Raw genomic sequence first — 26519 nt, forward strand, 5'->3', positions numbered from 1 at the left:
TCGATAAAAAAATATTAAAATATATCAAAATTTCATATATATCATTTTCATACATATCATTTTCAATAGCATTCGACTAAAATATAGGCCGTTTAAAGTTCTGGATATTGTGTAAAGTTTGAAAACTTTTATTGATTAATTATAATTTTCAGGTTTTCCAACATTCGTCTTACATCTTGATTTTCCTGTTGATGCTTCTGTTTGGATTTACAATCATAACCTTCGCGTTTATGCTCACGCCTTTCTTCGACAAAGCTAGGGTGAGTCTTTTTTATTTTCTTTTTTATCACAAAGGTGGCAAACAAGCGAAGCAAGTAACCTGTTGACACTTCAAACATCAAGAGTATCACAAGCCAAAGACCATTTATATCTTGAATTCGGAATATTTTATATAATTAGTCATAAGTCAACATCAACTGGATGTACAACAACAAATAAAACATTTTTTTTTCTTTATTATTTATGGAGGGTTTCGTCAGTCTAACGATTTCACCCTCATAGGTCTTACAAAATATAAATAAAACATTAATAAAATAAAAATCGGTATTTAGATAATTGCCCTTTTTTACAGGTGTTCTTAAAATACTTAGGATATCTTCAACAACGAAATAGGTCACACAAAAATTGTCCATATGATCCATATGATAATAAATATTCGAGATTAAAACTTAATAACAGTTGTCGGAAACCAAAGTAATTCAACTAGTCTTCCTAGCAAATACAAAAATGTACTGTTGTTAAGTATACAAACTTCTCTTTAACTTCTAGACTGCTGGAATCTTGGGTAGCTTCGCCGTGAACCTGATGAGCGCTCTGTACTTCATCCAGGTTTTTGTCTCCAACGCTGACTCTCTTGCCTTTTGGTTCGTCTCTCTTATCAGTTCCAGTTGTTATGCTCTTGCTATGGACAAGGTAAGATCATATCTGACAATTTATTTTCTATAATATTTCTTGTTTGATAAAAAATACTTTAATTTTTTTCTTTGATATAATTTGCCAATCTCTCCTAAGCGCAATTGTTTTGTGCTCAACTATTAAGAAAGTCGTGATTAAACGTAATATTTCAAAGTTCGTAGACTGGGATGAAGACAGATTTGTTTTAAAAGAGTAACTGCGGAGTTTCTTGCCGACTCTTCTAAAAAGAATTGGTGGTAGCTTAGTTTTAAACTATAAGTAATTAACATAAATATAATTTTAATTTGTAAAATGACGATTCGAAATTGCTTTTGAAGCTTATTTGTTTGAAGTATAATAATTTTTGATTTTGATCTTGATTTTGATGGCAAAGTCTTCTTAAAAGAAGAATAAAATCTTTTGGAACAACATGGAAACGACATGGAAAGCTTATTGCAGTGTATAATATATTTTATAGTACTTCTATTTTATCCTGGTTTAGGCACTAGTGTTAGACATGGCGGGAGTGGGAGTGACCTGGGACAATCTTTGGAGTGGACCGGGGGTGCCATTTGGAGGCAGTCTTATCATGATGGCAGTGGATACAGTTCTTTATGGCCTCGCTGCATATTGGCTGGATGCTGTAGTACCTAGTAAGTGTACTAGCAGTGGATAGCAATATTTATGTCGTATTCATGGTAAATGTTCTTAAGATTTTAGAGACTAATATATATTTGAACATATTAATTAATAATTTGATCTGACTGAAGACTTAGTCTTATATAAGGTTCTACTAGAATGTTTATCACTTCGACGTTTCGATGTTTCGCAGGTGAGTACGGCATCAAGCAGAAGCCGTGGTTCTGCTTGCTACCATCATTCTGGTTTGGAAGGCGAGCGCGCGTGTGCGATCACCTTCACTCCAACGGAGACGTTAACAACAAGGACGTCGAACCCGTGCCCAAGTACTGTGCCATTTTACCACACTACTATCATCACCTCGATGCTATATCCAACCTTTATTTTCAACCACTACTTTCATACTTGCTGCTCAATTTAACAGACTGAGCTGTAAACTAAATACAAAATTTTTGAAGAATAAAACTTATTTTTTGTAATGTAAAAAGTTTCACAACGAGGTCGCTTAGTAGTTTGTGATGTTGCAGAGAATTACAAGACAAAGAGGCGATCAGGATCGTAGGTCTGCAAAAGAGTTTCCGGCATTGTCGGAGGCCAGAAGTGAAAGCTATTGATGGTATCGACCTGAGTATATATGAAGGACAGATCACTGCAGTTCTTGGACATAACGGCGCTGGGAAATCTACCCTTTTTAATATCCTTACTGGTCTTACTGCTCCAACTGCAGGAACTGCTTATGTATATGGTTTAGATGTAAGGTAAGAAACATTTAGTATCAAACCAGATTTTGAATGTAGCATTGCTATGGTGCCCCTAGGTAAATAGTTGTTGATCGCCATGTCAGATTTTCTTAAGATATTAATTTTCTTAAAACTTCTTATAAATTAATTTTTTATAATAGCAGTGCTAGGCAATTTTAATCGATTACTAATAGAATTGATTAAACTTTAAATGAGGACAAAATTTGCCGCATCTTGAAGAAAAATTGATTTTAGAGATACGAATATGTCCGAAATCCATCAGAAGATTGGCAGGTGTCCGCAGAATTTGGTAATTGAGCAGTGCAAGCGATTTGAACTAATCATGAAATCATGAAGTAAAAATTGATTTTAGAGATCCAAACGACATGCACGAGATCCGTCAGATGATCGGCGTGTGTCCGCAGCAGGACGTCCTGTTCGACTTGCTCTCCGTAAAAGAACATTTGCAGTTCTTTGCTGCTGTTAAGGTTTGAAAAATACTAAATAAAATTTGCATGTGAATGTATGTCCTTTTTGCTTCTGATCTGTAAAATTTTTGGTATACACTATTTTGGGTTTTGAATAAACTTTAATTCTGAATGTTGACTCTTTTTACGATTAATTTGTCTTAATGATATGTCCAGTTAAAAGGAAAGGAAAAGAATAAGGAATTGTTAGTTGTTGTTGAAAAAATAATAACAAAGTAATATATTTGCGGTATATGATTAATTTCTAAACTATAAAATACCAAATGTAATATTTCTTTTTTGTAAATAACTTCTTTCATAAAAATAATTTTTCAGGGCATACCACGACGAAGAATACCTGATGAAGTCCACAAGGCGATGTCAGAAGTCGGACTCCTGGAGCAAGCGGCAATGTTCTCGAAACACCTCTCTGGTGGACAAAAGAGGAAACTTAGTATAGCTATCGCGTTTATAGGTGACCCAAAAGTAAGTCAGCCTTATATTTAATTTCAAATTTTTTCCATCTATGTCATTACAAATTGTATCTAAAATCAGACTAGAATTAGTAAGATTTCAGTCAATTAAGAAATTTCTCATTATCATTTTAGCCTACCGTGCCTCGGAGAGCACATTAATCCGCCGGTCCCAGTTGTTATCATGTATACATGATAGCGATCGTTACTCATAGTAGGGAATATATCCGCCAACTCTGATCCTTCTCCTACATGAGGAAAGAGGCCTATGCCCAGTAGTGGTATATTACTGGCTAAAGCGTATTTTAGCCTATTGCAGTCCACTGCTGGACATAAGCCTCCAGAACTTGTGTTCGCACCAAAAATAAAGTTCGCTTATGTGTTTTGCCCATAGTCACCACGCTGGGTTGGCAGGTTGGTGACCGTGGGGCTAGCTTTGTCGCACCGAAGACGCTGCTGCCCGTCTTCGGCAATTTCTCATTAAAAAAACATTAAATTGCAGATCAGATATAATTAGGAATACAGACAACTTTTAATTGTGATATAGTATAATCAGAAATATCTTGCTCAAAACTTTTAGCAGCTTTACTTAGGAAGGTACCTTAAAAAAGATCAAAGCCAAATAATACTATTTTCAAATAGTGTTGGGTTCATGTTGTTAGTAAGGTTGGCAGAGTTTCAGAGGAGCGGCGTTTGGTTTGGTAACGTGCTTTCGGCGTTCCTAGTGTTGTTGGCATCCACAGATTACAGCAGCCACCATTACTTACTACTAGAAAGCCTATAGTATCAAACCCACCACCTAGTAATAAAAATAAAAGTTACCTAAAATTGAACTGTGATGTATAAGTGATTGCACTGAACCATCTATTCCCAGTAAGGACTGTACTATGACCTCAACAACTTTGTCCGGTTAATCAGTTTTTTTTTCATACACACTAGTTCGTCTAATAAGCGTACGGCTCACCTAATGGCAAGCGATATTACCGTAGCTTATAGAGGCTTGCAATACCAAAAGCATCACAAGCGTGTTGCCGGCCCTTCCTCCGACTCTCCCAGGAGCACTCTTCAGGTCATCTTACTTACCAAAAGATATTCTGGAAGATCCATACTTCCCTAGTCGGATTTCTCCAGAGTTTGAGCAGGAAATTGCCTGCTGTGCTCTACCTCAGCTAAGACTGTTGTTTCAAAAAATGATCCATTTCTGGGGTATTTCTAGCTCTAGTGTATCGCTTCAGATAATAATCCTGGACGAGCCGACAGCGGGCGTGGACCCAGTATCGCGGCGCCAGACGTGGCGCATCCTGCAGCGCGCGCGCCGCGGCCGCGTGCTGCTGCTCACCACGCACTTCATGGACGAGGCCGACATCCTGGGTGACAGGAAGGCCGTCATCAGCAAGGGACGGGTGAGCTCGTGTAACACTTATTAGACTGGTGTAACGGTGTCGCAGTGCTACACCTGGCTGATGAATACAAAGTTTACGTTTACTTTTTGTTGATGGTTAAAGAATATATTGAGAGGAGAATGTCACATCCTACAAGGTAATTTGAGTTACACGACTGACTCCTGTAACATCTCACTGCTGGGCATACACCCCTTTCTCCACAAATGAAGTTACGTAAATACAATAAGTAGTTTAAAATATTTTTTCCTAATAGGAATGAAGGCATTCTCCTTGGTTTATTTTTATAAATCAACTCTGGTTATAATGAAAGTCATTTATTATTCGCAGGTGCGGTGCGCTGGAACGTCATTGTTTTTGAAAAACAAGTTTGGAATAGGATATCATTTAACGTTAGTTTTAGATGGTAAGTAATATTATATTAAACCTATATTTTTGTACAATATCCTGACATGAGTGGCATCGTTACATTACACTTGTCACTTGACGCTGCGTGTGACAGACACGTGCCAAATGCCATAGTTCACCCCCCCAGTGATTCCCAGTGGTGTCGTCCCGTTACATTGTCACATGACGCGTGTCCCCTTGCGCAGGCGCGTGCCAAACGCCATAGTTCATCCCCCCCGTCCAGTGGTTCCCAGTGGTGTCGTCCCGTTACATTGTCACATGATGCGTGTCACCTTGCGCAGGCGCGTGCCATACGCCATAGTTCACCCCCCCCCAGTGGTTCCCAGTGGTGTTCCCGTTACATTGTCACACACGCGTGTCGTTGCGCAGGCGCGTGCCGCGAGCACCAGATCACGCGGCTGGTGCGCGGGCACGTGCCGCGCGCGGAGAAGGCGCGGCGCCACGGCCGCGAGCTGTCCTACATCCTGCCGCACTACGCCGTGCACCTGTTCCCGCCACTCTTCCACGCCATCGAGCTCGAGATACGCGACAAGACCAACCGCCTCGGTGAGTCACACTACTTCCCTTAATGTTAATACAGTTGCATTGATTATCGATAATTAGATCATTTGGGAAAAGTGCCAAATATTAATGTTAGAAATTACCAAACCACCGCAACAAAACTCGTGAAAAAACTGTACCAAAAATTGGTTCTTCAGACACGCAGACAGACATTGGCATTAAGTTATCAACGCCCATTTTTTGCTTCGAAGGTTAAAAATAGCAAATGTCTTGAGTAAAACGAGTTAAAATACTCTTCGATGTGTGTTAATATCTTCATTTCTGCAACAACATTCGAAGGTATAACAAGCTACGGGGTATCGATGACAACGTTGGAGGAGGTGTTCCTCAGCTTGGAAGGAGAAAACGCGGAGGAGACGGAGGCGGTGGAGGGCGTGTCGTCGGTGAAACTAGTTCGCGCGCGCGCTCTATCACGCAGTCTTTCGCTGCAGAGCAAGACCTTAAGCTACCAGGTATTTTGATGTCATTTTAGATCAGTTGATTGATGTTATAATGATGATGCACATTATGTTTTTCCTTTTTATGCACAAAAAATATGCTACGATTTTCGTTTACTCTAGTATCCTTATCCAGGATAAAATTAAAAGTAATAAAAATTATAAGGAAATAACAATCTTACAAAAGAGCATATTTGCAAAATATTAAATTATATGTTCTAGTCGTATAAGTAAGAAGGAACTACAGTCGAGCAATAATTGACGATCCATTACTTTGCAGAATTCCGCAGGTCGCTAATTCTTTACCTTTACCTTTTAACCTTTACATTTTTTAAATATTTTGTAACAAAATAACTGTAAACACGGAAACGTTTACAGGAATTGAACGATAAGGACCAACAAAACACAACATCTCTGCCTACGCCGCCGGCATCGCACGCGTTGCATTCCACCACTCACGGCATTGAGCATGTTAAGGTAAATAAGGTAGAAGATAAAAATATGAGATCGGGCAGATCGAGAAGATTCCACGATAGTAACTCACATTTGCACATTTACGTTCTATTCAACTAATTTGTAAATAAAGATTTTTTATTTAGTGTTGTCCTACATTTGGTAATGATATTTCTATAATTTTTTATCATTTATGTTTTCACAACAATAGTTAATATTAATAGTACCTAATAGTAATTTATAGTTTGCATATCATGTAATCTATTGTTTTATATATTTTTTTCATATAAAATTATGTATAAATTTTAAAGATAAAAAAGTTACGTTGAAAAGGGAAATTATAAATAATAATTAGGAATTTAATATTTGTGTAATTACTTTCTTACTTAATTTGTTATACATCTATCTACTGGATCTGAGGTTTTTGACGAAGATAAGTCTTAACCTTGTACGAGTAGAACTCTTGTTTTCCAAATGATTTTTTCAAATACTTGCATATATTACATATATGTGTTTGACGCCTGGTCGCCAAAGCGCTTGTGATGCTTGTAGTATTGCAGGTGTCTAAAGGCCGTAGTAATCGCTTACAATCCGGTGAGCCATACACTTGTTTGCCGAGCTTGTTGTATAAAAATGCAGATGCTTTTTCATAAAAATCCAAAAGATGGCGTTTAAGAGCAGATAGTAAACAAAAACTAATGAACGTAATGTAATAATCGACAATTGGTGTAGAATAATAGTTTTTGATACTTGAAAACTAGTGCCCTAGTCCCTGAAGAAAAGACTAGGACGAATCTAACAGAGAGCTATGGGGATAACCTTACTCGTACAATGCGTTTGTAGGAGTTAGTTTTGATTAAGGTAGTATTTTAAGTAATCTGAATCTAATCTACCTACTTGTATTAGGTAACACCAGAAGTCCCCGTATCAGTGGACGTACTGGGTGAAACGGTGAAAACAAACCCGTCGTGTTGGAGAACATTCTGCGCACTCGTGTACATCCGTACCGTCAGGATGATACGGGACCCCTACAAGCTTTATGTGATGATCTTCATGCCCATCAGTGAGTTATTTGATGTGTTTCGTGTATTTTACTTTTGTTTTCGTAGATCAGTCAAGGTTTAATTACTTATCGATTCTCATGAGTCAGTTTTACAACCTTTAAAAATAAGTCTCTCGATTTTATGTTTTTAATAGGACTCGTAATTTTTGAGTTTATACATGCATTGGTCTAGAAGGATTTATTCGGACTTTTTTCTTTTGCTTGCCGAAGATACTTTAATTAATGACACGAATAGAGCCAGTAGCTCCCACACATTGTCCGCAAAGCATAAATTATTAATTTAAATTGTTCCAGTTTCCTGTGCCCTAGGTCTCTACATGAAATCGCGTCAAATCGTCTTTTTTCGTATGCAGCCGCTCAAATTGGATCCTAACGCTTATTTCAACAAAACACCAATCGCATTGTACAGTGAACAGGACAATTTTAAAGAAATCATGGATTTTAAAGATTCATTAGAAACACTAGGAGCTCATCCCATAGATCAGTTTGATGGAAACTTCTCGAGTCTCCTAGACATGGAGAACTTTGGAGCGTTTAGTTTAAATTACAGCCTAGTTCCCTTTGGGAAAATCATGGCCTACTACAATAGCACTTATACTCATAGCTTGCCTATTATTATAAACTTATTGGACAATAGCATATACAGGTAAAGTGGTTTTTCTATAGCTATCTTTAATTGTGTCTGGATAATACAAATATTGATATATTAGACAGTATTTTATAGCACGATCATTCTCCTTTTTTTCCTGGTTTCGGAAAGTCGAATTAGGCGTAAAGTCAAAGTAGGCGTAAAAAATTAACTGAGGTTTATATTTCTATAGTAGATCAGTAACTAAAAGTAAAGGAACCAATAAAGTTTTTTTTTTTAATTTCCTAGATATTAGGCAGCCCTTTTGGAGTTTTCAAATCTATATAGTACAAAAATATCTTTTAGCAAAAATTATTCTGTCGTATTTAAAGACACATTCATTTTGACTTTATTGGATAGTTCACCGAAATCGTAACATTTTCAGGGTATTAATGTCGGCCTCCGATCAGCTGGACAGTTTTAAACCCATCGAGGTCCTGACCCATCCGTTCCAGCAGACAGAACAGCAAGAAGAATTCAATTTGGGGAATATGGTCTGCGCCATCTTTATGGGGATGATCTTTGCTCTGGTCCCGGTGACTTTGGCTGTTGATATCGTGTATGATCGAGAGGTAACATTGCAGATCAATCCAGATATATTAGTTCATTAGATTGTGGGTCCAGATAAAGATCTAGAGTGTAACTTTTATATAACATAGAAAGGTCACAAAAATGAGATCTAACGTAAAGTACTTTGTATACTATTCTATAATCGATCGATCGATCGATGTTTTGAGGAATCATAACTTGTGGAAATGATAACTAAATTATTATTCCGTATTTATTATAGATAAAAGCTAAGAACCAGTTACGCGTTAACGGCCTCTCGATGAGCATGTACTTCTTAACGTACTTCACTATACTTATCTTCATCATGATCGTCACCAGCGCCGGGGTGTTGGTTCTCGTGAGTATATCACTAATGTTATTATAATTTGTTGTTACCATTTCTTATCTATCATTTTCTTTGATTCCAATTTGAAGCTTGAATTTTTTTTATATGTAGGAGGGGAGGGAATAGCGGAAAATATCTTGTCGTGTTCCTGTGGTGAGTAAGGTTACCAGAGTTTCTGGGGGGGGATAGGTAGTAAGGTTGGTAAGCTACGGTAATCGCTTAACATCAGATGAACCGTACGCTTGTTTGTCGACGGAGTTGTATAAAAAATATGAGTAAAAATGTATGTGAGACGATTGTAAGGCTGATTGTAATAAATGCCTGCTATTATAGCTCTTAGAATAGTACATTGTAACTTACTGTAACGGGCTGTAGCATGTCGTCCGATGGGTGTTCTGCTGGGAAATTTCTTATGAGATGAGAAGTGTTATAACTATTGGGTTGTCTGAAAGAAATGCGCAATACACAATTTTAAACAAAACATCTGTAAGCTTTGTTTATAATGTATTTGTTGTGTACTATAAATTATAAATAAATAACTTCATACTCAAGGCCATCAATGGAAATTCTAAAAATAGTACATGTTAGTTGCAAGGGCTTAAATGTGATCCAGGTAAAATTTTACAAGCCTGTAAAGCCTGTAGCATCTCACTGCTGGGCATCTCTTTCTCCATGCATTTGGGAAATCCTCAAGGACCTAGACAAAAATACCGGAAAAAAATTATTATACAAATACAAATATCCATTCCAAGCGGGAATCGAAAATATAAAGCACCGGCGCGTAGGCACGTAGCACCCGCAATACATCAAAGCGGTTGTTTATTTGACAAGCATATTTCAGGTAATCCTCAACGACATACCGAGCCTCACAAACGGTTCCGCGATCACGATGCTCTCCGGCCTGCTGCTGCTGTACAGCCCTTCTGCCATCTTGTTCAACACGTGTCTCTCCTACATCTTCGATAAGATGGACTCCGCTCAGAGCATCATGCCCAACATCACCACTTGGGTCGGCGTCATCCCCTTCATTCTTGTTGCTGTTTTAGATACTTTTAAATGGGGTGAGTTGTTGTATTCTAGTATGTATTTCCATAAAATTATACGGTGTAGATTAAAAAAAACTTCCATTAGGTTTTTTTAAAAGTGTTTTTCGTTGAATATCAGTAGAAATAGTTATAAGTGTAATTACTGACTTTAAATAAATTCATTTATAGATTTACAAAATGAATTTTGATGATATTTTCTATACGAAACTAGTTTTCACTTAGCTAATTGCGAAATAAAATAAAAATTAAGTTTTTGATCATGATCTTTTAAATAGCCATTGAATAACTGTTACAAAAATTCTTTCTTTTGCAGGTAGCGACATCGCCTTTTATCTTCACTTAGTGTTCAGTTTTCTAGATGTTATGTACATACCGTATGCCATCATATATTATGTTGATAGGTAAGTTCTAACGTAATTTTATTTTCGTATTTATAGACTACTAGCTGTGCCCGCGGCTTCGCCCGCGTTGAAATTAGTGTGTCATAAAGTATTCCCGGCAAACTTCAATTGAAAATCTCATCAAAATCCGCTTAGCCGTTCCGTAAACCTCCCTGTTGCAAATGGTGGAGCCCTCTCTCCAATGGTGAAACCGCATGAAAATCCGTTCGTTGGTTTTGAGCGAATCGATCACATACACTTTTGGTGACTTTGTGTTATAATACACTAATTGTTGCCCGCGACTACGTCCGCGTGGTTAGGAAGATATATGCATTACTATTAAGATGTTTAACGCAAATTATTTTTTCATTTCAGTCACTTGAAATGCTTATCAAACTGAGTAACTTTTTAAAAGGCACAATTTAGTATAATTTAATAGTTATTTTTATAAAACCTCTCTATACAACACATTTTTAGTTTTATTTTCAGGCTGTATATGTTTCACACAAACTATTAACCCCAATTAAACCCCCATAGCGGTGGAATATCGTAAAATCCGTTCTTAGCGGACGTCTGCTAACTATAATCTACCTCCCTGCCAAATTTTATCTTTGTCCAACCTGGATGGATACAGCGGTTTTTGAGTTGTCGTGATGAGTGAGTTAGTGACCTTCCTCTTTTATATATATATTATGATGCATTATTTGGACACCTCCTCACCATCTACACATCATATATTTTAAAATTGAAGTCTCTTCTTCAAAAACATAAGACTTTCATACAAACTTCCAACCCTCGTTTTATCCCCTTAAGGGTCGAGTTTCGTAAAATCAGTTCTTAGCGGATGTCTACGCTTTATAAGGAACCTACCAGCTAAATTTCAAGTTTGCAGCTGTTATAGTTGAGGAAATTTCGTGATGAGTGAGTCAATCAACCATCCCCCGTTTTAACCCCAAAAGGCACTTGCTTTCTAAAGATACATTATTTGGACACCTTCTCACTATCTATAAAGCATAAATTTTAAATTTCAAGTCTCTTACTTTAAAAACATAGGACTTTCATACAAACTTGCAACCCCCGTTTTACCCCTTTAGGGGTCGAGTTTTGTAAAATCCGCTCTTAGCGGATGTTTTCGCTCTATAAGGAGCCTATCTGCCAAATTTCAAGTTTGTAGGTGTTATAATTTTGAAAATTTCGTGATGAGTGAGTCAACCTACCATCCCCCGTTTTAGTCCTAAAAGGGAGTTGATTTCTAAAGATACATTATTTGGTCACCTTTTTACCATCTATAGAGCATACATTTTAAATTTCAAGTCCCTTACTTCAAAAACATAGGACTTTCATACAAACTTGCAACCCCCGTTTTACCCCTTTAGGGGTCGAGTTATGTAAAATCCGTTCTTAGCAAATGTCTACGCTCTATAAGGAACCTACCAGCTAAATTTCAAGTTTGCAGCTGTTATAGTTGAGGAAATTTCGTGATGAGTGAGTCAATCAACCATCCCCCGTTTTAACCCCAAAAGGCACTTGCTTTCTAAAGATACATTATTTGGACACCTTCTCACTATCTATAAAGCATAAATTTTAAATTTCAAGTCTCTTACTTTAAAAACATAGGACTTTCATACAAACTTGTAACCCCCGTTTTACCCCTTTAGGGGTCGAGTTTTGTAAAATCCGCTCTTAGCGGATGTTTTCGCTCTATAAGGAGCCTATCTGCCAAATTTCAAGTTTGTAGGTGTTATAGTTTCGGAGATTTCGTGATGAGTGAGTCAACCTACCATCCCCCGTTTTAACCCCAAAAGGGAGTTGATTTCTAAAGATACATTATTTGGACACCTTCTCATCATCTATAGAGCATACATTTTAAATTTCAAGTCTCTTACTTCAAAAACATAGGACTTTCATACAAACTTGCAACCCCCGTTTCACCCCTTTAAGGATCGAGTTTCGTAAAATCCGTTCTTAGCGGATGTTTACGCTCTATAAGGAGCCTATCTGCCAAATTTCAAGTTTGTAGGTGTTATAGTTTCGGAGATTTCGTGATGAGTGAGTCAACCTACCATCCCCCGTTTTAACCCCAAAAGGGAGTTGATTTCTATAGATACATTATTTGGACACCTTCTCATCATCTATAAAGCATACATTTTAAATTTCAAGTCTCTTACTTCAAAAACATAGGACTTTCATACAAACTTGCAACCCCCGTTTCACCCCTTTAGGGATCGAGTTTCGTAAAATCCGTTCTTAGCGGATGTTTACGCTCTATAAGGAGCCTATCTGCCAAATTTCAAGTTTGTAGGTGTTATAGTTTCGGAGATTTCGTGATGAGTGAGTCAACCTATCATCCCCCGTTTTAACCCCAAAAGGGAGTTGATTTCTAAAGATACATTATTTGGACACCTTCTCATCATCTATAGAGCATACATTTTAAATTTCAAGTCTCTTACTTCAAAAACATAGGACTTTCATACAAACTTGCAACCCCCGTTTTACCCCTTTAGGGGTCGAGTTTCGTAAAATCCGTTCTTAGCGGATGTCTACGTCCTATAAGAAGCCTACCTGCCAAATTTCAAGTTTGTAGGTGTTATAGTTTTGGAGATTTCGTGATGAGTGAGTGACCTTTCGCTTTTATATATATTATAGATTATAGATAATTATAATAAAGAGAAAATATTTTATTTTAGTTTAAAAAATTCTATTTGCTCTTTGAAACCGTAAAATCAAATATGAGAAATATTGCAAATGAGGACTTTGCAAAATTCCACCAAAATTATTTTTCGGATTGTAACTGGCTATGAGAGAATGAGAGAAAGAAAATGTGTGCTCGCACCTCTCTTTCTTGCTATGTTCACCTCGCCCGATTACACTTTTCGTACCGCTGTCGTCACACATTCACCAGCTTAGTACCCCAAGTCAAACGTACGATTTTTAGAGATTCTAAGGCTAGTTCTTAAGTTTTCTAAAGTTGCAGTGAAGTACCGATGCATTTAAAAAAAAAAATATGGAATAACAAAAGCACGGGCATTATAAGCCTGTGGATATATCAGTTATTACTTCAAAAAATGGTCTGCTCTGTTTTTCCAGGGTGTACGTGACGTGTAACCTGCGCGGCCTGTGCACGGTGCCGTCGCTGTCGAGCTACTTCACGGCGGAGGTGTGGGTGCTCATCGTGGCCATGCTGGTGCACGTGCCCGTGTGCGGCGCCGCGCTGCTGGCGGCCGACAGGCTCAAGTCCGGCGGGAGGATATGTCCCGTGAGTAGTTATTATAATTTTTTTTAAGTGCAAACCTCGTTAGCCGCGTTGGGCACTTTTGGGCAGGGAAAATCTTATGGGTTCACGTCACCGATATGCTCATGACTTACGCGCAGCGGCCGTGTGCTTTGCGCGTTAGGCGCTTTTTGGATGAGTGAAATCTCGTGCGTTCGCCTTACCGACATGCAAATTTTAATACTAAAAGTTCTAAGTTTTCAGTTCTATCGGCAGTCTCTATAACTGCCAACTTTTTCAGTTACTAGTTATACTATTAGTAAGTACTTTGTATATTTATAACGCAAAAAAGCTGTCAGTGACGGACCATATCCTAGCGATTCTGGGCAGTTTTAGAACTGTTATTCTGAAGTAAAATTATCGTAAAAAGCGCACGCCGTTATGAAGTAAATATTTTATGTAGTACAAAAGGCATGGTTAATAAAGAGCCCGTGGATATTGCGTAAAAAAATATTGCGTAATATAATAAAAAATAGTATAGTTCTCGTTACTAGGACTTAATGCTAAATTTGGAGTAATAGAACTAATATGTGATCTTGTCGTTGTTCTTCTGGTGTTATCAATGCACGTTAAGCTGTCGGTCCCGATCGATAGCAATCATTATTCATAGTGGAAAATTTATCCGCCAACCCGCAATGGAGCAGCGTAGTGGATTAAGCTCCGAACCTTCTTCTAGATGAGGAAGGAGGCCTATGGCCAGCAGTGGGATATTACAGGCTGAAGCGTCAACCGAAGCGTATTGTTTCCAGCGCAAGGGCGGTGCGCCACAGCGCGACGACGGCGAGGCGGAGGCGGGCGGAGAGGCGAGCGAGGACGACGACGTGCGCCGGGAGCGCCGCCGCGTCGCCGCGCTGCTGCACGCGCGCGACCGCGCCGCGCCCGCGCTGCTCGTGCACGTGAGTTACTGTAGCCTACAGACGTCTGCCGACCCTATCTCCAATCTCCCCCCAGGAGCTCTGATCACCTTATTCATTAACAGGAACACAACACTACTTGACAGCGGTATTATTTAGCTGTAAGATTGAGGCACTTTCCCAGTCGGGCTGTTCCAGATTTTGATCAGGATATATTCTGCTGTGTAATACCTCAATAATGAGATCTACCTCAATATAGTACCTACCTCAGTATAGATTTCGGCACGGATTTTGGGCGCACGGCGATAGAGAGGTCGCACTATGTATCGTGCCGGGTCCCAGACAGAAAATAGTTCAGTACAAAAAAATCTTAAAGTGTTAAGTACTCATTAAATATGTATCTATAACTGTATGTATAAAACTTTGAAGTAAATTTTCAATATCTGTACCGATGCAACTTGCAACTTACAACTTTGCAATAAGTCCATATGTTAAAAGTAAAATAAAAAGGTGAAAAGAAAACTAAGAAGTATCAGTATCGACACAGATTCGCCCCATTATTTAAAACAGATTAAAATATTTTTCAATATTCAAAACTCCAAAATGAATCTAATAATGTCTCTTCAGAACCTTCGCAAGGAGTACAAGCTACGCGGAGACCGCAGCAACGCAGCGTGCTGTGGAGGCGGTGAGGCGCTGCGGCGCGCTGCGCTGGCGAGGTTATCGCTGGCCGTGCAGGGCGGGGAGGTGTTCGGCCTGCTGGGGCACAATGGGGCCGGGAAGACCACCACCATGAAGATTATCACGGCTGAGGAGCGCCTCACCTGTGGCACGGTGAGCCATCTGTATTGAAGACCAAAAGTACCAAAGGGACCTAGTCCTGATGAAATACCACTGGTATTTGTTCATCGATGTTCGGATGCTCTTATAAAACCTCTCGGTATAATTTTGGATAAATCTATGAGAAGTGGGTAGTATCTTGTAGAAAATTATAAAACACACATTTACATGTCTGGTGATAAGAGATGTATATAAAACTAAAGACCAATAAGCATCTTCAATTGCTTTGCAAAGATTTTTGAAATGTTGGTATATAAACATATTGTAGTTATGCTCATTTTTAGTTTATCAGACCCAAGTAAAACGGATTTATTAAGTCTAGATTTACTACCATCAACTTATTAAGCTATTCTCATTAATTGAACTCTGTAGTCGATACTTAAAGTCAGGTAGATTCTGCCTATACATTTTGCAAATGCGTATGCAAAATATATATTCTAAAAATTTCTTCAGAAGTATGCACGTTACTTCTCAACGATGAACTTAAAAAACTCAAAAATGCTAGCGCAAGTTGGAACTCTTGACCACGTACCAGTATTATTTATTGGACTATCTTGGATGATAAATTCACCACAACATAACCCAACCCCGTCTCAGGTAATGCTTGGCGGTCAGAATATCGAGGAGGCGCAGTCCAGCGCGTTCCAGATGCTCGGCTACTGTCCGCAACACGACGCGCTCTGGAAGAACGTCACCATCCGCGAGCACATCGAGTGCTATGCAGCCATTCGAGGGATCAGCAAGGCAGATACCCCCAGGTACTGTTGGATTCCCTTCTGAAATTTTCGTAACCCAAAATTAGTGGTATTTATTCTGTGTTAACAAGAAAATACTTTATGTTCATATTTAGGACTCATTTTTTTTCTATAGGTTCAGGAACTAAGTAAAATGTCCATTTTCCTTTAAAAGTGTACAATTTTGAACGTTTCTGTACTTGTTTTGTATGTGCAGATTTTATCTTACTTACGATTCCAACTCGTGAATAATTTATTCTACTGGATATTTCAATATTACTTCGCTACAGAATCGTCGAACCTTTTTCTATATTTTATATTCTTTATAAACTTGTACACAATATGTAGCGTCTCCTTGGTCTTACCACTTCATCAAAAAAAGTGTGTGTCTGTGGCGACATCTATCGCGCGAAATACGAACGACTACAAACTACGTAATTAGAGAAAACTGACGTATGCTACATCGCGCTATCAGAGTTTTCAAAGTGATTAAGTATATATACAAGATCCCGACAACGACCGTCGGGGCCAGTAGCCCGCCAGACACAACACCCGTCTGGTTGGAGGATCCTCCCTTTTCGATGGCGACGTGTTTCCTCACGCACCGCCAAACTGGTGACCCCGAGCATGAACATCAGCGCAGCCTTCGCAAAAGCCACGTCATCGTGACGTCATCATCACTTGACTCCGAGCATGAACATTAGCGCAGCCTTCGCAAGCTACGTCATCATGACGTCATCATCACGACCCCGAGCATGAACATCGACGCAACCTTCATCGTCATCATCACTTCCTCAAGCTTTCAAGCAGCAAGAAGCATCCAGCATCTACGGCTTCAGCCAGCCAGCATCTACGGCTACTACGGGTATACTGACCACCAGCATGCAGCGGACGCGCATTCCTGGTCATCACCCACAGCCTTCTCAGCGACTTTGGCACAGCACACTGCACTTCGGCCGGTCAGCAAGCAGAGACGCACCTCTCTTCTGGTCGACGCAGCAGCCAGCCACTACGCAGCACTGCACCACTCCGACTCACTGGAGCATATGCAGCATCACCGCAGACAGTTCCGACTCACCGTGAACTATGCGGCATCTGGTTCCGACTCACTGGAACTTTCCACTGGCCCGGCAAGCATCACAAGATGAATGGACGACTTAACCTGCTATCGACCTCCGGTCTCGGAGGGGAGTGATGTGGCGACATCTGTCGTGCGAAATACGAACGACTACAAACTACGTAATTAGAGAAAACTGACGTATGCTACATCGCGCTATCAGAGTTTTCAAAGTGATTAAGTATATATACAAGATCCCGACAACGACCGTCGGGGCCAGTAGCCCGCCAGACACAACACCCGTCTGGTTGGAGGATCCTCCCTTTTCGATGGCGACGTGTTTCCTCACGCACCGCCAAATGTCGACTTCACATATATGTACGCACAAAAGAAGTTATATAATTCATTGGCTAGCTAACTTCACGTTGCTAACTTTTTCTTCGTTGACCAGCTAACTTTAGGGTGTCGGTTTTTAGTAGCGGTGTGCACGATCATCGTAAAAATGTACTCTCATCATTTTTCCTCAACGCACCAAAATAAGTATAACTTCAAAAAGTAAATTTCCCGAGTATAAGTACGCACTTAACTTCTGAATGATTGCTCCAAATGGAATAATTGTTTAAAAGAAAATAAAAACAAAATTAATATGTTCACGAAAAACAAATATGTTCGTGCGAAGTTCACCAGGTCAGACAGTTTTCAATAAGAACCATGGGTCCGTCTTCCGCAGGATAGTGGAGGCGTACCTGCAGGGGCTACAGATCGCGGAGCACGCCGGCAAGAACGCGGAGGAGTGCTCGGGCGGCACGCGCCGCAAGCTGTCGTTCGCGCTGGCCATGGTGGGCAGCCCGCGCGTCGTGCTGCTGGACGAGCCCTCCACCGGCATGGACCCGCGCAGCAAGCGCTTCCTCTGGGACACCATCCTGGCGAGCTTCCAGGTCGGTCTCTCTGCCTGTATTGTATACAGTGTGTTGTCGTTCGCGCTGGCCATGGTGGGCAGCCCGCGCGTCGTGCTGCTGGACGAGCCCTCCACCGGCATGGACCCGCGCAGCAAGCGCTTCCTCTGGGACACCATCCTGGCGAGCTGCCAGGTCGGTCTCTCTGCCTGTATTGTATACAGTGTGTTGTCGTTCGCGCTGGCCATGGTGGGCAGCCCGCGCGTCGTGCTGCTGGACGAGCCCTCCACCGGCATGGACCCGCGCAGCAAGCGCTTCCTCTGGGACACCATCCTGGCGAGCTTCCAGGTCGGTCTCTCTGCCTGTATTGTATACAGTGTGTTGTCGTTCGCGCTGGCCATGGTGGGCAGCCCGCGCGTCGTGCTGCTGGACGAGCCCTCCACCGGCATGGACCCGCGCAGCAAGCGCTTCCTCTGGGACACCATCCTGGCGAGCTTCCAGGTCGGTCTCTCTGCCTGTATTGTATACAGTGTGTTGTCGTTCGCGCTGGCCATGGTGGGCAGCCCGCGCGTCGTGCTGCTGGACGAGCCCTCCACCGGCATGGACCCGCGCAGCAAGCGCTTCCTCTGGGACACCATCCTGGCGAGCTTCCAGGTCGGTCTCTCTGCCTGTATTGTATACAGTGTGTTGTCGTTCGCGCTGGCCTTGGTGGGCAGCCCGCGCGTCGTGCTGCTGGACGAGCCCTCCACCGGCATGGACCCGCGCAGCAAGCGCTTCCTCTGGGACACCATCCTGGCGAGCTTCCAGGTCGGTCTCTCTGCCTGTATTGTATACAGTGTGTTGTCGTTCGCGCTGGCCATGGTGGGCAGCCCGCGCGTCGTGCTGCTGGACGAGCCCTCCACCGGCATGGACCCGCGCAGCAAGCGCTTCCTCTGGGACACCATCCTGGCGAGCTTCCAGGTCGGTCTCTGTGCCTGTATTGTATACAGTGTGTTGTCGTTCGCGCTGGCCATGGTGGGCAGCCCGCGCGTCGTGCTGCTGGACGAGCCCTCCACCGGCATGGACCCGCGCAGCAAGCGCTTCCTCTGGGACACCATCCTGGCGAGCTTCCAGGTCGGTCTCTCTGCCTGTATTGTATACAGTGTGTTGTCGTTCGCGCTGGCCATGGTGGGCAGCCCGCGCGTCGTGCTGCTGGACGAGCCCTCCACCGGCATGGACCCGCGCAGCAAGCGCTTCCTCTGGGACACCATCCTGGCGAGCTTCCAGGTCGGTCTCTCTGCCTGTATTGTATAACAGTGTGTTGTCGTTCGCGCTGGCCATGGAGGTTTTGCTTTTATGAAAAGAATGTCACTAATGAGGAGATATCAGATTTTAGAAACAAAGCAGCCTCATATTGTTGTGACAATACCTGCTTTACTTGATATCACAGTACAACCAATAACTTGTTTTGTTACCTTTATAATATAATGAAGTGTCTCCTTGATTATAATTACCCCTTAAGTTAAGAAGTTAACATTACAGTCATAAACATTTTGAATATCATATCGAAAATAGACCGTTCCAGCGGGGATCGAACCCGCGTCTCCGACTGACCGTGTCGATGCTTTAGCCAATTAAGCTATGGAACGATGTACCCGCTAGATCGATATTTTCGATATGATGATTTTACTTTCGGTTTAAGCGAGTGATATGATATTCAAAATGTTTAGAATTCCTAATGTGTGGGTAACACAAAAATAAAATCGTACATATTACAGTCATAATTATACTTGAGTAATTTCCTCAAATTAAAAAAAGCGTCATTTTTGTTTTTTCTGCTTTTGACAGTGAAAATTTAATCTAAAGTATGAAATAATTTTAGACCTTATACTTTCAATTTAACATTCCAGGGTAGAAAAGGTGCTATTTTGACAACACATTCCATGGAAGAGGCTGACGCTTTATGTTCTAGAGTCGGGATTATGGTGAAGGGAGGTTTGAGGCAAGTATTTTTATTAATAAATGAAACGTTTTTAAAAATCAATGAAAAAAGCAAAGCAGATAAACCAAAACTAATTGAAAGAAGATGGAAATGGTATTATTTTTCTTGAGAGCACCTTTTTGATAATTTCATATCTAATTGCGACCCGATTTTTCTACAAAATAGGAAATAAAATAATCAAATGAATTGCAGTCTACTTTAGCATGATTTTTCTGTGTTATAACAGGTGTATTGGGTCAACACAACACTTGAAGAATTTGTACGGCGCAGGTTACACGCTAGAGATGAAGATAGGTCAACAAAATCAGAAACCTACGGTAAGTGAAATATCTTAAATTATTACCCTTCTACGTGACATTGGCGAAATCATCTGTGATCATTTGGCATTGTTGCATGCCATTTTAATCTAAAGAAGATCTTAAATACCCTAAATTTATTCATAAGCATTCTCTTGTAACTTTATTCTTGTGTAAAGGTTGTTTGCTGGTCTAGTTGCATGTGATATAATACGATTCAGCCTGTAACATTCCACAGCTGGGCATAGGCTTCTTTTTCCATACACGAGAAGAATTGGAGCTTAATTTACCACGCTGCTCCACTGCAGGTTTGCGGATAGTGGCATAAGAAAATAAAACGAACCATCCTTTTGAGTCTATGGCCAAATATCTATTTGGCGTCTTCATTCGTTCAAAGCACAAGCTAACAGCCTAACTCCGTGAAAATACAACATACAAATCAACTGGCATTAATCTAGTCTAGTCCTCTAGCTAGCAAGGCAGAAGAACTAATTTATTTTATCATCTCGTAAACCGACGATTTTTAAAAATAAATAAATAGTATTACTATCGCGTCGTATTACATCACATCAGCGTTCCACAGTTTACTGATATATGCTTTTGAATTTAGGGCTCCCGATAGGCCATATATATATAGGCCGAAAAGTCTGCCAAACTTTTAAATATTACAGATGTACATCGAGAAATTTTATTTTCAGATGATGGACTCAGATATATCATTGTCACCGTCCCCTCTACGATCAGCGAACCATTCGCCATCACTGGGGGAGGCAGATGAAGGTAATGCCTAATGTTCAAATTAATTCATTTTCGATGTTGTGAATGATTTCACCATAAATGTTTACTTATTTTTATTTTATTTTTTCAACGCGAAGCCACTTTTAAACTTTTATCGGAGTGTAAGTTTTTGTTATTATTTATTTTTGAGTTAGCCTGTTGTAAAAGCTACGTTTTGTTATTTTTTTTATGTAGCGTTCATTACATACAAAAATTAGGACAAGATTCCACACCCTAACTTATTCTAATCTATTGTATATGTTTTGTGCATCACACTATCAAAGATCTGGAGGGCCTGGGATCTTGGACCAATATTATGGTTATGAAGTACTCCATAAGTATTGCTTGTAGGGTCAGGAGACGGTTCACCTACAGTGGAAGGGGATGTCGAGGGGGAGGGGGAGGGAGAAGGAGAGGGGGAGACTGTGGACGTTAGTATACACACGCCGCTGGTAGGCAACACGCCATCTGTACGTCTGCACCATCAACGGTACGTAAATACTATTATAGGAATAGAAAAAAAAAATTTGAGGCCTTATTAAAATAATTTTTTTTGCTCGCAAACGAAAAAAAACCGACTTTAATTACATCGACGAGTAATACAACGTAGATCGACGAAAAAATAGTCAAGTAACTACGCGTTATCAAAGATTACTCAAAAAGTAGTTATCAGATCTTAATAAAATTTATATGTGACCACATGATAAACATCAGCTTTCGATTAAATTAAAAATTATCAAAATCGGTACACCCAGTAAAAAGTTATTGCGGATTTTCAAGAGTTTCCCTCGATTTATCTGGAATTCCATCATCAGATCCTGGTTTTCTTAAAAGAAAATTTGTCGAAATCGCTCCACCCAGTCAATAGTACTGAAGTAACATAAATAAATCTAAAAAAAATACAGTCGAATTGAGAACCTCCTCCTTTTTCGGAAGTCGGTTAAAAATATAATAGATAGTATGATGGTTAGAGCTATAAAGCTATAATCTTCTGTAAGGTCGAGGTACTTCTCCAGTCGGTCAGATTTCGAGCAGGTTATTCCTGCTGCACTCTACTTCACTCTCTCCCGCAGCACGGAGTCGAGCGGCGGCGCGCGCTCGGAGGCGGCGATCGCGCTCGTGGCGCAGCTGTTCCCGGCCGCCGTGCTGGAGGAGAGCTTCGCGGAGCGCCTCGTGTTCTCCGTGCCGCAGCGCTCCGTCTCCAGCCTGGCCAGCTGCTTCCAGCAGATCGAGGACGGTGGGTCGCGCGTCTTGTTAAATACCATTCAGCCATACATCCCACTGCTGGCCATAGGCTTCTCTCTCCGTGCAGGAAGAGGATCGGAGCTTAATCCGTTACACTGCTCCACTGCTGTGTGGCGGATATGTATCGCTATCAGGTGTATGTGATGACGACCGTGACCGACAGCTTAACATGCCCATTGAGGCAGGAGGAGTAAGTCTTCTGGTGTTGTAGGCGTCTATAGGCTACCGTAATTGCTTCTCATTATGAGGGTCGTTTTTATTTGCCGATCTGAGTGCCTAGTGCGAGTTTTGTTTAATCCGTCTCGCAATAACGGGCGTAAATTTTAACCTCATTTTGTATGGAAAATTCGGCATTTCAATCTAGTTCTCGCGTTTGCCGCTAGATGACTCTGTATCGATTGTATCGTATACTATTCTTTATCGTCTAGGCTGCACTGTTTAAATTCCCATGCAAAATAATCTTCACGTATAAACGCGTTTCTCGCATATTTCTGTGAATAAAACTCGCACTAAGCACTCTGTTGTATAAAAAAAAACCTATCTCGACGTTCTTATGTTATTCGATTCTACGTAGGCTACGTAAGGTCATTAAAATACGTACGGCACGTAGGTCATTAAAATTTATCGTTTATGATGGACATACTGTTCTATAATAAAATGAAATGTAAATATTTTAAATATGTATTTTATTGTTATTTGAAATTGTATTAAAATATAAACGTTTGAGTGTTATTTTTTTACATATATTAACTAGATCGGCACACAAGTGTACGACTCACTTGATGGTAAGGGATTACCGTAGCTTATAGACACAGTTACATAATTATTAAATTTAGAAAATAAATTTTTACACGAAAAGACTTTTTTCGTGGCGTTAAAAAGTAATAAAGTAGGTAACTAATAATCTGCAAATACATTGCTCTATTAAAAAAAAATCCTTTCATTCGTAAATTTTGAGTCAAATGTTGTATACTTGAGGTAACGCGATAGAGCGTCCATTTATCTATTATATAAATTTTGCCTTTTTGTTCGTTATCCAGCGAAAGAAAAACTGAACATCGTTGAATATAGCTTCAGTCAGACGACGCTAGAGCAGGTGTTCCTGAAATTCGCACAATCCGAGAACGTCGAATCTTCAGACCAAGAACATTAGGAAAACATTGATAGTGTAAGATTATGGTAATAAATACGGCGATTCCTTGACGATTTTTAAATGTTAAAGCATTTATACGTAAAACAATAAAATTTTATACTTATCCAGGCCTAATGTACGGCTAGTGTAATTTAAACGAACTTAGCAATATTCCGCAATGCTTTGCAACATTATTTGCAAGTGACGTAATTCTGCAAAGTGATTCAATAATTCCGCAAAGTATTTTAAAATATTCCGCAAAGTGATATAATCTATAGAGCGGTTTAGAAATTCGTAAAAAAATCGTCAAGTGAATTAATCTAGATTAGGTATCAGGCTTTTTAAAAAAACTGTAATATAAATAATGATACGCTTCAGGTATTCGGTAGTTAATTGTTTTAGTTTTCTGAGCTTTTGTATTGAGATTACGATGAGAGAATAATAATTAGGTGTAGTATAATGTTAGTGATGGAGGCACAGTATGAAGATATCAATTTCACACCTATTTAAGTGGGGTCAGTTAAGAAATTGGCCTGACCTAAATGACTTAAGGCCATATTTATTAAATCATGTTAAAATTCCGATATGTCAACAAAGTGCCTCCATCTCACTTATCAATCACTCAATGATCATTATATACTGGATTACTATGTGTAATTTCTTTTTATTAAATTCACAACTTTAATGATTTTATTTAAAAAAATCCACTTCCATAGTAAATATTAGAAAAATACTAAGTTAATATTGAAGACTGAATTATAGCTAATATATAATATATTTTTTTTTAAAAACAATAACTATACTTAATTTAAAAAAAAATGAACTTCTAAATAAAGTGTTAAACGTTATTTTAAAATTTCATTAAGTGGTTGAAAAGTGTACTCCGACCAGCATGTGTTGATACTTTACAAATTTTTATAATTTCATAATTTATCAACTTTTATATACTGAGTAGGATCGGTGGTGTAGCGTGGGGGGGGGGGGGGTGTCTGGGGGCAAACAAACTCACAGTGATTTTTTTAATTGACAAAAAAAATCAAATCACGTCTTGTAATGAGTCTTTTAAATTAATTAGGTAAAAAAAAATGAATTGGTACGTATTATATTGGTAGGTGGTAGGGGCAGCAAATTTTCGGTGAGCCTCGGACGGGAAAAAACTACGCTACGTCGCTGTGTAGGATCGATTATATAATTGCACTGTGGTGTTGGTGATATATATTTCATATGATTTTTTTTTAAATAAATTACTCTAACAGATAAACATAACGTTCAAATTACTATGATTATTTTTAAGGATTAATATACAAGACGCAACCAAAACAACAAATTAAAGATTTGCATGACTTTCTTTAAAATAAAATGTCTTTTATTCTTAATAATTTTAAAAAGACAATATGATTATCGGAAAAGTATAAAATATTATCTACAAATATTATTTCTTGACTAGAAAGAAAAAGAAAATGAGATATCTCAACATACACAGTGCAAATGTAAATAATAAAATTGTAATCAAACATACAGTTTATCAGTGCCTGATAAATTGTGATTCGAAATTACCGACCAGAAGCCTGTAGGCTTATTAAATATTGATAGACAAATCCATTTGAAGATATATCTAAAATTGTATGAAAGAATTAAATACACTGTATCGCCACAGATTATACTAATTTTATTTTAGAAAATTATGAATTTACTTGAATAAAGTTGCCCAATTATTTTATTGCTTCTAATTAATAAAACCTGGTGAATGCACGTTGAATGATTGTTAGAATTTTACTTAAAGATATTTCAACAAAAACTGACCGTAAATTTACCCGACCAAAGTTTCTACAATTTTTGAAAAATTTCTAAAATGGTCATAAAAAACGTGTGCGATGTGGTTTCAATGTTTTCAATCTTTAAAGACATGTAACTTACCTTCAAACAGATTAATCGTTCACTTGACGTCTTTAACCAGGCGCTCGGGGGTCTTATTTTTTCGTTCTTTTAATCGACAATCATAGATAAAAAACTGCACTACACTTTGACGTTCTTATCTGACAGTCACGTCAATTTATAAAATACAGTTGTAAAAATTGGAATTAGCTACAATCGTAAGATGACTCTAATGTTATAATTATATCTAAATCAACTTTCGAGTACCCTTATTTCTATTCTTAATTCAGATATTTAAAAAACTATCATGATCATTAGTTCAGCCTATCGCAGTCCACTGCTGGACAAAGGTCTCCACCAGTTCGCGCCAAGAATGACGTGAACTCATATGTTTTGCCCATAGTCACCACGCTGTCGAAAAAAAACCTAGTTTCAATTAAAAGTTATTAAATTCATAGAGAGCTAATAACAGTTTTTTTATCATTGATTCTCGATTATATGAGCAACGTAATGTAACTATTAATCCGCCATTTGTGTTAAATTAGTTACAATTTACTTGACATCAAAAATCCCTTAAAATCTTTTTAATAGTAAATGTTTTTATTGAATGCTACTTAATAACCATATATATATATATATATATATATATATATATATATATATATATATATATATATATATATGTATAACAGATAAAACATAGTCCTAAATTTCTGTTGCTTAGATCTAAATTATTCCGTTATTAAAATAGATCAATTTAAATTAATGGCAAATTCCTGAAAGTGATCCCTATGGAAAAAATCTTATAAACTTTTGAATTTGGTCTGCATTTGTCCATGTTTTTATGAGGCTTACAAGATTTTATTCCATAGAGTAGGCAAAATGATACCAAAATAAAAAAATGAGAGCTAAGTATCTTGAAATCTATGAAGATTGTGATGAATGATTGATATGTGTCATGGAGTTAAAATTAAAACGTCATTAGTTGCCTGTTATAAAGAAGACTTGCTTCAAAATGCTATAATTAATGACCCAAATGATTGATCTATAGAAAAGATCCAGTTTAATTTTTATTTA

The 26519-nt window shown here is 39.1% G+C and overlaps 1 protein-coding gene across 1 annotated transcript in view; it reads left to right on the forward strand.

Annotated features, from left to right (window-relative positions):
* The window catches only part of LOC123663370 (cholesterol transporter ABCA5-like), a 66216-nt gene extending 40851 nt beyond the window's left edge, over positions 1 to 25365 (forward strand). Inside the window, 29 exon segments of the mRNA XM_045598059.1 lie at positions 153 to 260; positions 769 to 912; positions 1397 to 1547; positions 1727 to 1859; positions 2061 to 2291; positions 2647 to 2761; positions 3077 to 3226; positions 4449 to 4616; positions 4944 to 5019; positions 5391 to 5567; positions 5862 to 6034; positions 6398 to 6496; positions 7379 to 7535; positions 7830 to 8181; positions 8549 to 8735; positions 8954 to 9070; positions 9900 to 10119; positions 10418 to 10505; positions 13572 to 13740; positions 14511 to 14651; positions 15237 to 15443; positions 16047 to 16207; positions 17971 to 18178; positions 20026 to 20117; positions 20344 to 20434; positions 21112 to 21205; positions 21530 to 21680; positions 22264 to 22427; positions 23476 to 25365. Of these exon segments, the coding sequence (XP_045454015.1) occupies positions 153 to 260; positions 769 to 912; positions 1397 to 1547; positions 1727 to 1859; positions 2061 to 2291; positions 2647 to 2761; positions 3077 to 3226; positions 4449 to 4616; positions 4944 to 5019; positions 5391 to 5567; positions 5862 to 6034; positions 6398 to 6496; positions 7379 to 7535; positions 7830 to 8181; positions 8549 to 8735; positions 8954 to 9070; positions 9900 to 10119; positions 10418 to 10505; positions 13572 to 13740; positions 14511 to 14651; positions 15237 to 15443; positions 16047 to 16207; positions 17971 to 18178; positions 20026 to 20117; positions 20344 to 20434; positions 21112 to 21205; positions 21530 to 21680; positions 22264 to 22427; positions 23476 to 23588 (4437 nt within the window). The 3' untranslated portion in view covers positions 23589 to 25365.
* Positions 25366 to 26519: the final 1154 nt, after the last annotated feature.

The sequence above is a fragment of the Melitaea cinxia genome, chromosome 20, assembly GCF_905220565.1.
Source record: "Melitaea cinxia chromosome 20, ilMelCinx1.1, whole genome shotgun sequence".
Lineage (NCBI taxonomy): Eukaryota > Metazoa > Arthropoda > Insecta > Lepidoptera > Nymphalidae > Melitaea > Melitaea cinxia.